A 14,595-nucleotide genomic window follows, 5' to 3' on the forward strand; every position below is an offset into this window, starting at 1 on the left:
GGCCCCCGTTCACAGGGACCGATTGCCTTGTAAAGAAAATGTGACTCAGGCCCCAGATGACATTGCACCCATGCAGGCGGGGGTCTAGTTATAACCTCAGTTCTCAAGTTAAAAGGGGCAGCAGGACATGTGGGTCTGGCCCCAGCGTGTCATAGCCCTCAGCATCTGTCCTCCCCTCACAGGGATGACTAACTGTGTACCCTGGGAAAGGTGTGGCCTTAGTCGAGTTAAGGCAGGTTCCAGGTTCTCACCTTGCTGTCCTCTGGGCTGCTCCCCAGGGGAGAGCGGCGGGACCTTTGTCCCTGAAGTTGTGGGTGAGCTGCCCTGTGACCCTTCTGGGGGCTAGCACAGGTGCATTCCTGGAAACCTCATTGTGCGCTCCAGAGGCGCATGCTGTGGGCTCTGTGGGGAGCTCCGGGGCCGGTTCAAACCCCACCACCAGCCCCCAGTGCACACCTACTTGAGTTTCTTTGCCACCTTCTCGTTGACGGAGACGTGGAGGATGATGGGGAAGATGTCCATCCTGTGTAGGGCATGGACACTGTCCAGCCGGACGTCCAGGAGGGCGTGGGTGTTCTGGGGGGAGGGGGAGGGAGAAGTGAGGCGAGATCTTGGGCCTGGGGGGAGTGAAGGGGGCCCTGGCCTGCCCCGGGGCGATGCTGAGAAGGGGGCCAGGTAGGACTGTAGTTTGTAAAGGAGATGGGGAAGAGGATTTGGGAATGCTCCTGTGTATACAAGGGTGCATGCTGTGCAATTTTTTTTTTTTTTTAAGATTTTTATTTTTCCTTTTTCTCCCCAAAGCGCTCTGGTACATAGTTGTGTATTTTCAGTTGTAGGTCCTTCTAGTTGTGGCATGTGGGATGCCACCTCAGCATGGCCTGATGAGTGGTACCATGTCCACAGCCAGGATCCAAACCGGTGAAACCCTGGGCTGCCAAAGTGGAGCGAGCGAACTCAACCACTCGGCCATGGGGCGGGCCCCTGTGCAATTCTAAGTTTCCGTTCATTTGAGTTTTCACCTGGGAAATCTAGAAACTACAGGTTTTTGGGAGTGAGGGAGACTTGGCATGGAACTCAAACACTAGGAGTCGGACGGCTCCACCAACCTCCCTGGGGATGGGGGTTGGGGTTGGGGGTATCCTGCTCCAGCTCACAGCTGAGCCTGGCCGCCTTGTATCAGTACGAAGCTTGACAGTTCACAGCGAGCATCTTTTCATAGATTTGTTTGAGCCTTAGAACATGGAGTGTGATCTCCATTTATTTATTCAGTTAACAAGTATTTATGAAACGTCTCCCGCGTTGAGGGAACAGGCTCAAGGAAGTTGAAAGACTCACCCAAGGTCACGTGGCTCCCACGTGGCAGAAACGGGGTTTGGGGTTTCCGTGTTACTCCTGCTGAACCCCAAGCCAGAGACAGGCTGAGCACAGACCTGGGGTGTCCAGGGGGCCCCGGAGCTTGGTGACAAGTGTCCCTCAGATCTCATGGGCAGTCCTCCCTGCCTTATCCCACCGCCTCTGGAGCTGGAGTTCCCAAATCCCAGAGCAACCCCAGATCTGCCCCTTACCTTTTCCATGAGGGACTCGACCACTCGGCGGGTCACCCAGCAGCGGCCACCGGATGCCTCCTTCTCCTGGATGATGTCCCCTCTCTGGCTGGAGGCATCATACTCCTCCTGGCTCAAGTACTCTGAAGGTGACAGTGGACGGGGGTCACACACCGGCTGTGTGGGGTCCTGAGGGAGCCCCATGCTGAACACCCTGCCCCCGGGGACCCCGCCAGCTCTGGGAGAAGCCCTTCCTAGAGTGTCCTCTTCACACCCCGGACCCTGCTCTTCACAGTCAGAGGGGTCTGCGCCCTGCACATTCAGCCTAAATCATCAGACACAGTAGATGCTCCAGCAGTGGCGGATGTGGGGGATGGAAGGAAGGAGGAGGGAGAGCGACAGAGGGAGAAAGGAAGGAAGGACGGACGGATGGACAGACAGATATAAACAAACCCATCTCCCATTGCTTCTGCAAGCTCCAAACTTACACATCCAACTTCTTCCATCTAGAAACCCCTTAGATTTCTTAAATCAGTGGTTCTCAACCAGGTCAATTTTGCCCCCAAGGGACACGTGGCAATGTCTGGAGACATTTTTGGATGTCACACCTCGGGGGAGGGGGTGTGCTACTGGCATCTAGTGGGTTGAGGCCAGGGATGTTGCTCAACATCCTGCAATGCACAGGACAGCCCCCCACAACAGAGACTGGTCCAGCCCTAAACGTCAGAGTGCCAGGATAGAGAACCTGCGCCCTCAAGAAGCCTGTTAAAACACACCGCCCTCTTTTGCCTTTCTTCTGGAATAGCTTTTCTTGGTTCCCACCACTGAGTGTCCCAAGTCAGAACCGTGGTGCCGTCCTCCTGGCTTCCTCCATCCCTCACCCGCATCGCGGGCTTCCAGCTCGCAGGCAGCTCCTGGGTCTGCCCTCTCCTCCCCATGGGTGTATTGCCTGCACCACCCCTGGCCTGAGGGTCCCCAATCTTTAGCTCGTCTCCCAGCCCCCAGCCACACCCTTCTCCAGTCCATCTTCCATTCTGCTTTCAAAACAGGCATTCAGAGATCAGGCCTGATCAAGTCTTCTTGCTTCAGAACCTTCACTGACTCCCCCACCTGTTACATAAACCCCTTGTCCCTGCTCACCAGCCTCGCCCCAGCCGTGGTCCAGGCCCACCGTGCTCTCTGTGCCTTTGCACATGCTGCTCCCTCAGCCTGCCTGCCCATCAGATGATCGCAGCTCGCGGCTCCGACGCTCCATCTCTGGGCCACTGCTGGAGTGTGCACCCGTCAGGGGGCCACATCTGCAGGTGTCTGTCTCTAAAGGGCCCCTGAGGGCCTCTTGGACCCTGTACCTCCAGCTCCTGTATGGAGCCTGGCACACAGCAGGTGCTCACTAGAGGAGGCTTGTGGACTGGACTTGCTCCCCCTGTCCCCTCTGTGAGTTCCAGGAGGGTAGGACAAGGCCCTATTCATCCTTGAGTCTTAACCTAACATCTCCACAGCAGCCATCCACTGGTGACGCGGATGAATGGCAGCACCAACACGGGCCTCTCTCCTGCCCTCCAGCCAGTGGAACCACCTTTGCTGCTGCACAAACACACGCTGGCTCTGTCCACTGCGGCCCAGGATTCCTGCCGGCTGCGTGTCTCTGTGACTCTGCTGGTGGCTTTTGGCAGGTAGATGGAACCCTTTGGTTGCATTACCCTGGTTAAGGACAAGCCTGTTTGCCAGCAGTAACTGCACTGGGTTCAATAGTGTCCTCCCCAAATTCATGTCCACCTGGAACCTCAGAATGTGACCTCATTTGGAAATGGGGTCCCTGTAGATGTGGGAGTTTAGGATGAGGTCACAGTGGAGTAGGGTGGCCCTAATCCAATGACTGGTTTCCTATCGGAAGGTCATGTGAAGACAGAGACACACAGAAGGAGAAGGGCTTGTGACGAGCGGGCAGAGACAGGACCGAAGCAACCACAGCCCAGGAACGCCCAGGATTGCCGGAGCAGCCAACAGCCAGAGGAGGCGGGACGGATTCTGCCCCAGAGCCTCTGCGGTGAGTGCAGCCCACGGAGACACCCTGCGTCGGACTGGCCTCCAGAACTGTGGTTTCCTGCTGCCCGCTTGGCAGTAATTCATCACAGCAGCCCCAGGACACTCACACCTTCACGCCCCTCTCCCGCAATCAGATAAGGCGTTCTGCCAAGGCCGCCTCCGCCCCCACCAACAGACAGGTGGGGCCCCAGGTGAGAGCCTACCTGCCAGGCATTTCCTAAACCCTTGGAGGAGGCACAGCTTCTCACTCAGGATCCTCCCGACCACCCTGGGCACGAAGAGCACGGGCCGCGGCCGGCCAGGCCTATGGGGGTGCACCAGGCTGTAGGGCACCAGGGTGAAGCAGCTCTCTGCCCAGAAGCGCACGCTGGAGGGGTCTGTGGGGGAGAGGGGCCTGAGCAGATCAGGCTCCAGGCGGCAGCGGCCCCCGCCCGTCAGCAGTCCTGGGCTGTTCCCCAGGTGTCCCCCAGGAGACTCCGCGCCACCCCGGCACCTACAGTATACGAGCACACGCTCGGCTCCAACAGCGGGGACCACGCGTCCCACAACCCCCGGGGGGCGCTGCCTGTGTGCCCCACAATGGGACGGCTCTGCCGCGCTGCAGGCTCAGTTCGCAGGATGCCGTTTAGCCCCATCTTCCTCGTTTGGCCCACGGGAAGGATGGAGAAAAACGGTTTTCTTCCTTGCCAATCATCTGCAAGGCTCGTCTCTTCTCCCTCAGCCCCAGCCTCTCAGGGCACACGGCCCCCAGTCCCTCCCTCCTGCCCGGGTCCCTCATGCTCCTCCCTCATCCTTCAGGTCGAGCTTCTCTTCTCAACAGCCATCTTATATTATGCACTTAAAAAACCTTTTAAGAAGAAGAAGAGAATAAACCCAGAACAATTTACCTTACTCTCAATTCACTTCTGCTCGCCTTCATTGCGCGGTTTTCCCTGTTCAGGGGCCTGCGCCGTGCTGCTCTGTCTCTCACGACCTCGTACCCTCACCAGTAGCTGCCTGAGGGGCCAGCTAGTTTGTATGACGTGGGGCGTCTGCACAGTTTCAAGTGTTTTCTCTTCTGAAAGGACTGCTGTCAATCTAATCGTGCCAGTGGCTTTGGACCACTTTTAGGGGCAGATCACAGAAGCAGGACCATCGGTTTAAAGGACATTAAAGATGCGCAGCTCCATTGCTCTCCAGAAAGGCGCGTAGGCCTCAGTTATGATTCTTAAGACACGGATTCTGGCCTAAAGGAGTGGTGGCATCACCCTGACCGAGCGGACCAACCAGCAGCAGCTCCCAAGGATCCTCGCCCGTGTGGAGCCAGCGGCCCCTCCACCAGCTGCACCCGCCTCACCTTCCGCCCTGCTGGGGTCTGGCTGGGCCCAGTCGAACGACGAGCACAGAGGGCTGGCCTTGGTTCTGTCCACACTGACGATGCGGACCAACTTCTGGGGTCCCCCGGAAGACGGCTAGAGGGAGGAGAAAGAATGAGGAGGAGTCATCGTCACACGGGCCTGGGGGCAGGCACCTACCCCACCAGCAATTCCAGGCTGGCCCCTGGACCTTCAGGCTGTGCCCACTGAACAGCCAGGAGGCCCAGTGCCAGGGGGTGGGCGGCGAAGGGAGGCAGGAGAGGGTCCTGAGGCAGACAGAGCCCCTGAGCAGGGCGCCCTACCAGCCAGGCGTCCACAGTGAGGGCGGGCTACATATGGCAGGAAAGAAGAGTAGGGGCCCTGAGCCTAGCTCTGCCAAGACCCGGGGGGCGCCCCAGCACCTTGCTCAGGGACGGCGGAGTGTTCTGTGGCAGGGAGCACAAAGGTGCCCGGCCTCAGAGGGAAGAAGGATGGGGGGCAGACGAACAGGCAAAAGGGTTGAACTGGGAGCCTGACGGAGAGAGCATACGTGACGTGTCTGCACCTAGAAGAGCTTGCAGGCTGGTGCGGTGTGCAGACCCAGGTGAAGGTTTGGACGGCCCACGGGGGAGAGAGCCTTCACGTCACCCCCTCACATCAGCAGCCTCCACCCTCAACACAGACCCCCGAGCTAGTCCCCGTCCCGCTTCCAGCCCACCCCAGGTGGGGCCAGGACCCCCAGGGTGGACAAGAGCTTCATTAGGCTCTCCTCGCAGATGTTGTGAGTTGGGGAAGAGGAAGGCCAGGGGAGAGAGGTGGAGCCCACCCAAGGGGACCCTGCCTCCAGGATTGGGGCTGCCCGGGCCAGCCCGCCATCTTACCTTGCGGGGGACAGTGCTCTGCTGAGCCATGTCCTGGAGGAGGGCGATGAGCAGCTGCTGAGCCCTGCACAGAGGAGGACAGCCCCCACCCAGCTGCAAGGAGAGCTGGAGGGAGAAGTGGGCCCCTGCCCAGCGTTCCAGAACACCCCTGCTGCCCCAGGCCGCAGTTGTCCACCCAGGCGGCCCCTGCAGTCCCCTGGGGCTTTTAACTGTGAAGCCTCAGCCCACCCTGCAGATGCCAACTGAATTGTTCTGCCATGGGACCCAGGTGACTCAGTGTGAGCCTGGGTTGAGGCCACCACTCCAGAACCTTGCTCCTCCCAGTGCGGCCTGTGGTCTTCAGCCTGGCACCACTGAAAGAGCATGCTGGGAATGCAACATCTCAGGCCTCTCCCTGCACCGGCTGAGTCTGACCTCAGGCAACTCAGATTTGCAATGAGGCTTGAGAGCTGTGGACGAGGCCGCCTGCTGTGTGCACTGTGGTTGGTCTAGAACATGGTTCTCAGCAGGGAGAGTGTCCAGGGAGAGTCACCACTGTTCCAGTTGTCCCAGGACTGAGGGTTTCCCAGGACTCAAGACTTTCTGTGCTATAACCAAGACAGTCCTGGACAAACCAGGATGACTGGTCACCCTATCCCCAGGGGACACTGGCAGTATCTGGAGACATTTTTGGTTGTCACAACTAGGGGGCAGGGAGACTCCTGGCATCTAGTGGGCGGGGGCTCCACATTCTACAGTGCCCAGCAAGGCCCCCGTGACAAAGAGTGAGCCAGCCCAAAGGTCAGCAGTGCTGAGGTTGGGAAACTCTGGTCCCAAATGCTCCTGAATGCTCCCGGACTGAAGTCCATCCCTTTTCACAAAAAAAACTCCATCCAAGCAGTGAACGTGGTGGGTAGCATGTTGGGGATTCCCCCTCTTTGGGGCATCTCATCACTCCCACCCTCTAATCCTAGGCAGCGGAGAGAAGCTTCTGGAAGACCATTCTTGCTCCCGGCAGGAGGGGGTGCCCCACCCTAAGCAAAGCAGGTGATGTCCCCCCGGGCAGCTCCCTGGCCCTCTTTGGGGCAGTGTCGGGGTCCAAGGCAGCAGCTCACCGTGAATAGTTGGGGATGGTGCCGTGCTCGGTGCCCTGTGTGTTGTATGGGCCAACGCGGTGGGCGTGCCAGCAGCTGCGGCCCTGGAACCAGGTGTCAGTGACGTGCAGGATGTCATTGCAACGCACCTGCAGCTCCCCCTCCGCCCGCCCCTCCATGGCCAGGTTGACTCGGATGTAGAAGGAGTCTCCTGAGGTAGCCACTTTGGCCTCTAGGTCTTGGACCAATTTCTTATAACCTGATCAAGGAGGACATGAAGACAGATAAACCCAGGGCTGTGATCCCACACAAGGAAGGTTCTAGAATATGAAAGTAGGAAAGAAAGAAGGAACCCCCTCCCCCCCAACAAAGTCTGAGGAGCCATCCTGGTGCCGGAGTCAGTGGGTGAGAGGTCCCCAGCTGCCTCGGGGGCCTCCACACACTCGGGGCGCAGCCTGGCTCTGGGCTGGGCTGGGCTGTGAGGGCTGACTTTGGCACAGCCAAGGGTTCAGGGAGAGATGGGACTGGGTGGTGAGCAAGTCTCGAGAGGTGGCCTCATGGGAGGAGAGGCCGGGGCCAGTGTGTACCCTCGGTGTTGACCTTCACAGACAGGCAGCAGAAGCCATTCACCCTCCGGAGAAGTCCAACCGCCTGCTCCAGGGTCGTGCCCTCCAGGACGGCCTTGAAGGAGGGCTCCGTTGCTTCATAATCCACCTGAGGGCAAATCGAAAGGGTCTGCCTCATTTGACCAGGATGCTGCCGCCATAGTCTGAGTACAGACGTGTACCCCTACAGGAGGACCCACTCGCCCTTCCCAGCCACTCACACGAACCCATCGGAGCCTTCGTCATGGGCCTTGTATTGGACATCTTGATGCAGGTCCTCCAAGCTACACACATTCCTGCCCCGAGAGCCAACTACCAGCCCTTCCCCAACAGGCTACGCACCAAGATCTCCGCTGAGAGCGGAGCTTCTGCTCTCCAAAATGGACCTCCATTCTAGAGCATTCTGGATCCGGCTTTCTCAGCTTGGGACTATTGACATTTGGGGCCGGATCATTCTGTGCTGTGGGGGCATCCTGGGCACTGCAGGATGGTTGGCGGCATCCCCAGCCTCCACCCACTGGAAGCCATGGCAACCCCCCGCCACCCCTTCCCCAGCAGTGAAGGCCCACACCACAGGGCTCTCACTGTCCATGCCGTTCATCCCCTGGGCTGCTTTTAGTTTAGGAGAGTACACATTTTTATAAGGAGGAAAAGAATAAGGTATGTTTTTAACACAGTTAGAACTGAATTGGCCCCATTCGGAGATCAGGACTGTCTCCCCAACATCATAAAGGAGCTCGGTTGCTTTAACCACGATGTACGCTGATGGTTGAGAATCTCAAGAGGACCGTCAGAAATGTAATGACAGGCTTTTGTCTCGTGAGGAGTGGAGAACACAGGGCAACACTTACATCAGGAGCTTGAGGCATGGTCATTCAAGATACGAGAATGAGGCTTAGCTCGAGCACGGCCCGTCCCCGGGGAGAGGCCAGTGGGGTTCTCGGGGCTCCTGCCCGTGGGGCACAGCCCCTCCTTCCTCTGCTCAGAGCTCACCGTCACACCCTAATTCCACCTTATCCCCAGACTCCTCCTGGGGGAACGGGGCAAACCTCAGGAATGGGGTGACGCCTATTTTGTGAATTTCCTGCTATTTTTTAAAAGCTTGAAGTTTAACAATTCCACTTTTAGGCCATATCAAAAACACATCCTTGCCCATGTATTCACGTAATGATAATTGGTTAAGTTGTACATTTTGTTTTCTGCAGTTTAATGAACATTTTATGATGAAAAAGTTTTGAAATATGGCCAAAGTGATTAAAATGGTGTATTTCATGTTATGCATATTTTAATGCACATACACAGAGTGACAATAAGATCATCACAGAAAAAAAAGAGCCCCACAGTACAACAGCCCTGTGGCCTTATCAAAGGATCCCTGGGTCGGACACAGGGATGGTTCAACATCCGCAAGTCAATCAACATGATACACCACATCAATAAAATGAGGAACAAAAACCACATGATCATCTCAGTAGATGCGGAGAAAGCATTCGACAAGATCCAACATCCATGTATGATAAAAACTCTCAATAAAATGGGTATAGAAGGAAAGTGCCTCGACATAATAAAGGCCATATATGACAAACCACAGACAACATCATACTCAATGGGGAAAAACTGAAAGCCATCCCTCTGAGAACAGGAACAAGACAAGCGTGTCCACTCTCACCACTCTTATTCAACATAGTACGGGAGGTTTTGGCCAGAGCAATTAGGCAGGAAAAAGAAATAAAAGGAATCCAAATAGGCAATGAAGAAATGAAAGTCTCGCTATTTGCGGACAACATGATCTTATAGATAGAAAACCCTAAAAAATCCATCAGAAAGCTACTAGAAATAATCAACAATTATAGCAAAGTTGCAGGGTACAAAATCAACTTACATAAATCAGTAGCATTTCTATACTCTGATAATGAACTAACAGAAAGAGAACTCAAGAACACAATCCCATTCACAATAGTAACAAAAAGAATTAAATATCTTGGAATAAATTTAACCAAGGAAGTGAAAGATCTATACAATGAAAACTACGAGACTTTCCTGAAAGAAATTGCTGACGACATAAAAAGATGGAAGGACATTCCACACACATGGACTGGAAGAATAAACAGCAGTTAAAATGTCCATACTACCTAAAGCAATCTACAGATTCAATGCAATCCCAATCAGAATCCCAATGACATTCTTCACAGAAACAGAACAAAGAATCCTAAAACCATATGGGGAAACAAAAGACCCCGAATTGCTAAAGCAATCCTGAGATTTTAAAAAGAACAACGCTGGAGGCATCACAATCCATGACTTCAAAACATACTACAAAGCTACAGTAATCAAAACAGCATGGTACTGGTACAAAAACAGACACACAGATCAATGGAACAGAATTGAAAGCCCAGAAATAAAACCACACATCTATAGACAGCTAATCTTCGACAAAGGTGCTGAGGGCCTACAATGGAGAAAAGAAAGTCTCTTCAACAAACAGTGCTGGGAAAACTGGACAGCCACATGGAAAAGAATGAAAATCAACCATTCTTTTACGCCATTCACAAAAATAAACTCAAAATTGATCAAAGACTTAAAGGTAATATCTGAAACCATAAGGCTTCTAGCAGAAAATATAGCCAGTACACTCTTTGGCATCAGTCTTAAAAGGATCTTTTCAGACACCATGTCTTCTCAGACAAGGGAAACAATAGAAAGAATAAACAAATGGGACTTCATCAGACTAAAGAGCTTCTACATGGCAAGGGAAAACAGGATTGAAACAAAAACACAACCCACCAATTGGGAAAAAATATTTTCAAATCACATATCTGACAAAGGGTTAATCTCCATAGTGTATAAAGAACTCTCACAACTCAACAACAAAAAATCAAACAACCCGATCAAAAAATGGGCAGGGGACATGAACAGACATTTCTCCAAAGAGGATATATGGATGATCAATAGGCACATGAAAAAATGCTCACCATTACTGATCATCAGGGAAATGCAAATCAAAACCACACTAAGATATCACCTTACACCCGTTAGAATGGCTAAAATAACCAAGACAAAAAATAACAAATGTTGGTGAGGATGTGGAGAAAAGGGCACCCTCATACACTGCTGGTGGGAATGCAAACTGGTGCAGCCACTGTGGAAAACAGTATGGAGATTTCTCAAAAAACTAAAAATAGAAATACCATATGACCCAGCCATCCCACTACTGGGTATCTATCCAAAGAACTTGAAATCAGCAATTCAAAGAGACCCAGGCACCCCTGTGTTCATTGCAGCATTATTCACAATAGCTAAGACGTGGAAGGAACCTAAGTGCCCAACGACTGATGATTGGATAAAGAAGATATGGTGTATATATACACAATGGAATACTACTCAGCCATAAACAATTGTCCCATTCTCAACAACATGGATGGACCTTAGGGTTTTATGTTAAGCAAACTAAGCCAGATAGAGAAAGACAAACTCTGTATGACTCCACACATATGTGGTAGATAAACAAACACATGGACAAAGAGAACAGATTAGTGGTTACCAGGGGGAAGGGGGACGGGAGGGTGGGCGCAAAGCGTGAAGTGGTGCGCCTATAATATGACTGACAAATAATAATGTACGACTGAAACTTCGCAAGGTTGTAAACTATCATAAGCTCAAAAAAGATTCCTGGGTCAAAACTGCTGCGTCCCAGAAGGCTTCACAAACGCTGTGTCATCTAGCCGCAAGTCAGCTCACCGGCTCACCTTGCAGAGTTCTAGAATGGCAGGATAGGAGCAGGGTGCGGGGTCTCAGTGAGGGTCAGTGCGACCCTCTCTTCTAAATGAGTGTGACGCTTTGCTTCACGTCAGCCCAAGAAGGAGCGTGGGCTACTCCAAGAACACGTCGTTGTCAAGTCGGTCTGAGGCTGCTGAGATTACCTGCCCCGCCACCGACCCCACACCCAAGGGGATCCTGGGGGACACCAGGGGCCAGCGCCACACTCACCATCACAATCTGGGTGCCTGGGCGCAAGGCCATCTCGTCTGCCGCTGAACCCGGGGTGACCCCGTGAATGAAGATGCCCGTGAAGTTCCCACCGATGATGCTGATCTGCTCCAGCAACGTGTCCCCCTGGAAGGCCAGCACCGTGACCTGGCTCAGGATCTTGCGGGCTGGCCTCCGCCGCACTGGGACGTTGCTGCAGGGAGGGAGGCGAGGGAGCTCATGTGCGGCCCAGAGGAGGAGGTCAGGCCAGGCCATCTCCCCATTGGCTACCCTCCAGCCCCAGCATTCTGGAATTCTCCATCCCCTGCCATGACCCCATCCCTGGAAAGGCTGCCACCTCCCAACAGTGAGAGGACGCAGTCCTCGCTCTGCGTTGCCACCTGTTGGCCCTGATCCCCACCTGTCACTCACCTGGCCGAGACGTAGAGGCCCCCAGAGAATGGCTGCAGGCTGCTCTCCGACTCAGGAAGGTCTAGGAGGAATCGGAGGGCTGAGACACAGAGCCGGGCTGGCCCACGAGGTCACCACACTCCCAACAGAGCTCCTGCTCACCCAACAACCTTAGCGCCCCTCCCCCAGCCTCAGGCCCTGCTGCCCTGTCCGCCCTCTTCGCTGGGGCTGAGCTTCCTCTTCCTCTTCCCTTCCTCACTGCTCAGAGCCTCGACTCATCCTCCGCCTCGTCGGAGAGCTGGTGGAGAGCTGCAGCTGCCAGGGTCTGACCCACATTGTGTCCTTTTGTGATATTTCAGTGAGTTGCCAACATTTTACAACACAGGGAATCTAGAATCTGGACTTCTGGTGTCACTTGAGGAATCGAATCTGGTGTAACCTAGGCCTGCCTTTCTGCATGGTGGCCATTGCCGCTGGCCACCTGCTGCCTCCTGCTCGCCCCAGGCCACGCTGCTGCCCAGATGGCCACGGTGGGCCTCTGAGCTGCAGTCCACAGGGTCTCTCCAAGCTCTGGCACTTTAACATGCAGCCTGTGAGGCAGACTGCGCCCCACGCCCAGGTGGCAGCCTCCCTGGAGGTCCAGCGCTGCCCTTCTCACCTCGCAGACCGCCCATAAGAACCAGGAGCCGGTGGAGGGCTCACAGTTGCCTGCTCCAGGCAGCCCGTGCCCAGCTCCCAGGCCAAAATCCATTTGTGCTCGCATTCAAAGACAAATGAAATTAATTAGACACTCCTGATGTATTTGAGGTCAATTCCACTAAAAGCATATGAACCCGGGACATCGTGCAGAACCACCATGGAGGAGAAACAAAGAGCAAGAACCCTCCCCGTTCGTGATCTCACAGCCAGGTGGGCTGTGCCTCAGTGGATCCCCTCAAATGATCACTGTTATACACAAAAACGCCGATGATTTTGCAAGAGATGCAGTTTCTAGTCATGAGACCCACAGAAAGCCCTGGGCCACCCGCCTACATGAGCCAGGGTGCAGAATAGCATGGGGTACATGCACCCCCTGGTGGCTGTGGGGTGAATTCCAGACAGGGTGCTAAGCACCTACTGTGTGCAAGGCCCAAGGCTGGGGGCAGATGTGCAGGGTGGCAAAGGTGAGGAGGCTGTCCAGGAGGGGCCTGTGCCTCAAGAAGGAGAGAGGCCCAGTTACAGCACACACTCGGGGAATCAGCCACAAGAGGAAAGAGAAGGTTGCAGGTGCCAACAACTTGGAGAAGAGATGCTCCCAGCAGGTGCCTCGGCCAGGAGCAATGAGGACTTAAGCCTCTTGCCTTCTGATGTCACTGGGAGGCCTAAGTGTCCATGGGTCCCAGCAAGGAGGGACAGAGAGAGAGAACATGTGTGTATGGAGCTCTCGGAACGTCTGTGCTGAGCTGGACAGGAGAAGAATGCAACTCCCTTAGCCTCTGGGTGAGAAACGGAAAGGGTGCTTGGTGAACAGCATGCATCTAGGCGCTGGCTTGAACTGACAGGCAGCCTGGGTTTTCTCAGAGGCCCAGGGCAGCACAGTGGTCAAGTTCGCTTCTCTCCGCCCGGCCCGTGGAGAGAGGCCAGGGGTCTCCCCTGCCTCCCTAAAGATCCTGTCCTCGCTTCCCCTCTCGGCTCTGCCCGCCCAGCCCAGGGCAAGTGGGTGGCTGCAGAGGCTCGGCATGTGGAGTGCTCACCTGCCCTGTCTACAATCTCATAGTCCAGGTCTGTGTCGCCTGTCTTAGCTCCCAGGCGGCTGCCCTGATCTTCCTCCAGGGTTTCCCGGAAGTCACTGCAAAGCATAAGAAGCAGCTTAGTCTGTACCGCCTGCTCCCGGTCTCCGACGCAGAGCTCCCAGCGTCCACCCGGCCCTTGCTCTAGGCTGGTGTCCCCGGGGAGTGGCCAGGGGGCCCCTGTCACCAGTCCCTCTCTACCTGCAAGACCAGGGGTCTTCCCGGAAGTTGTCTGCAGCCCGCTTGTACAGGGACTGCTGGCTGGGAGGCAGCGGGCTGCTGGAGCGGAAGCTGTCCACCAGCTCACGGCTGGACGTGGCGCTCAGGTCAGACCAGAGCTGGGACTGAGGAGGACAGGGCCGAGGTCGGCACGGGGCTCACACGGGAGCCCCCACGGACCTCCCCTGCTGCCCCACTGTGTCAGGGAAATAATAAGCCATAACCCCTAACTGGCAGGTCAGCAGAGGAGAGAGGGAGGGAAGGCGGAGCACGTAGCCAGGTCACATCAAGTTAGCACCTACTAGGTGCTGGGCACACTATTAGCCACTTTCTGTTTTACGGGACTCTGTTCTCACGATCAGTCTTTACGGTGGGCAGTATTGTCCCACTTTACACACAAAGCAGCTGAGGCCCAAAGAGGCCAAGTTACTGGCCAGCAAGGGTCACGTACTGACAGCTGTACCGTGCAAGTGCTGAGCACGGTGCTGGGGTACCAGTGTGCATGTAGATCTGAATGCAGCCCCTCATCCACGTATTTCTTCAGCACCTCCTGTGTGCCAGGCCCCCTTCTGTCCCGGTCCACCCCCAGCAGTAGAGGAGGCACCGGCCGTACCTCGGCAGAGCTGAGGCAGCTGCAGTCGCCGTTGTCTGGCGGGCAGATGGCAAACATGCGCACCAGCCGCTGCTTCCCCCTCGGACAGGGCTCCCTGGCCCCCGCTTCCTGCTTGGGCTGCCAAAGACGGCCAG

The 14,595-nt window shown here is 55.2% G+C and overlaps 1 protein-coding gene across 5 annotated transcripts in view; it reads right to left on the minus strand.

Moving 5' to 3' along the window:
• CARD14 (caspase recruitment domain family member 14) overlaps positions 1–14,595 on the minus strand; it is a 36,544-nt gene that overhangs the window by 1,326 nt on the left and 20,623 nt on the right. For 4 of the 5 annotated variants that reach the window (XM_023651855.2, XM_023651853.2, XM_023651856.2 and 1 more), the window contains 12 exons: positions 14,462–14,578; positions 13,831–13,973; positions 13,594–13,688; positions 11,882–11,942; positions 11,471–11,663; positions 7,466–7,592; positions 6,900–7,137; positions 5,806–5,869; positions 4,927–5,041; positions 3,794–3,967; positions 1,566–1,687; positions 461–576 (listed from right to left, as the gene is read on the minus strand). In XM_023651855.2, the coding sequence (XP_023507623.1) occupies positions 461–576; positions 1,566–1,687; positions 3,794–3,967; positions 4,927–5,041; positions 5,806–5,869; positions 6,900–7,137; positions 7,466–7,592; positions 11,471–11,663; positions 11,882–11,942; positions 13,594–13,688; positions 13,831–13,973; positions 14,462–14,578 (1,565 nt within the window). Of the gene's footprint in view, positions 1–460; positions 577–1,565; positions 1,688–3,793; positions 3,968–4,477; positions 5,042–5,805; positions 5,870–6,899; positions 7,138–7,465; positions 7,593–11,470; positions 11,664–11,881; positions 11,943–13,593; positions 13,689–13,830; positions 13,974–14,461; positions 14,579–14,595 lie in introns of all 5 variants that reach the window. The other variant, XR_011423120.1, reaches the window with a different exon arrangement.

This window comes from Equus caballus, chromosome 11 (assembly GCF_041296265.1).
Source record: "Equus caballus isolate H_3958 breed thoroughbred chromosome 11, TB-T2T, whole genome shotgun sequence".
In the NCBI taxonomy this organism is placed as follows: domain Eukaryota; kingdom Metazoa; phylum Chordata; class Mammalia; order Perissodactyla; family Equidae; genus Equus; species Equus caballus.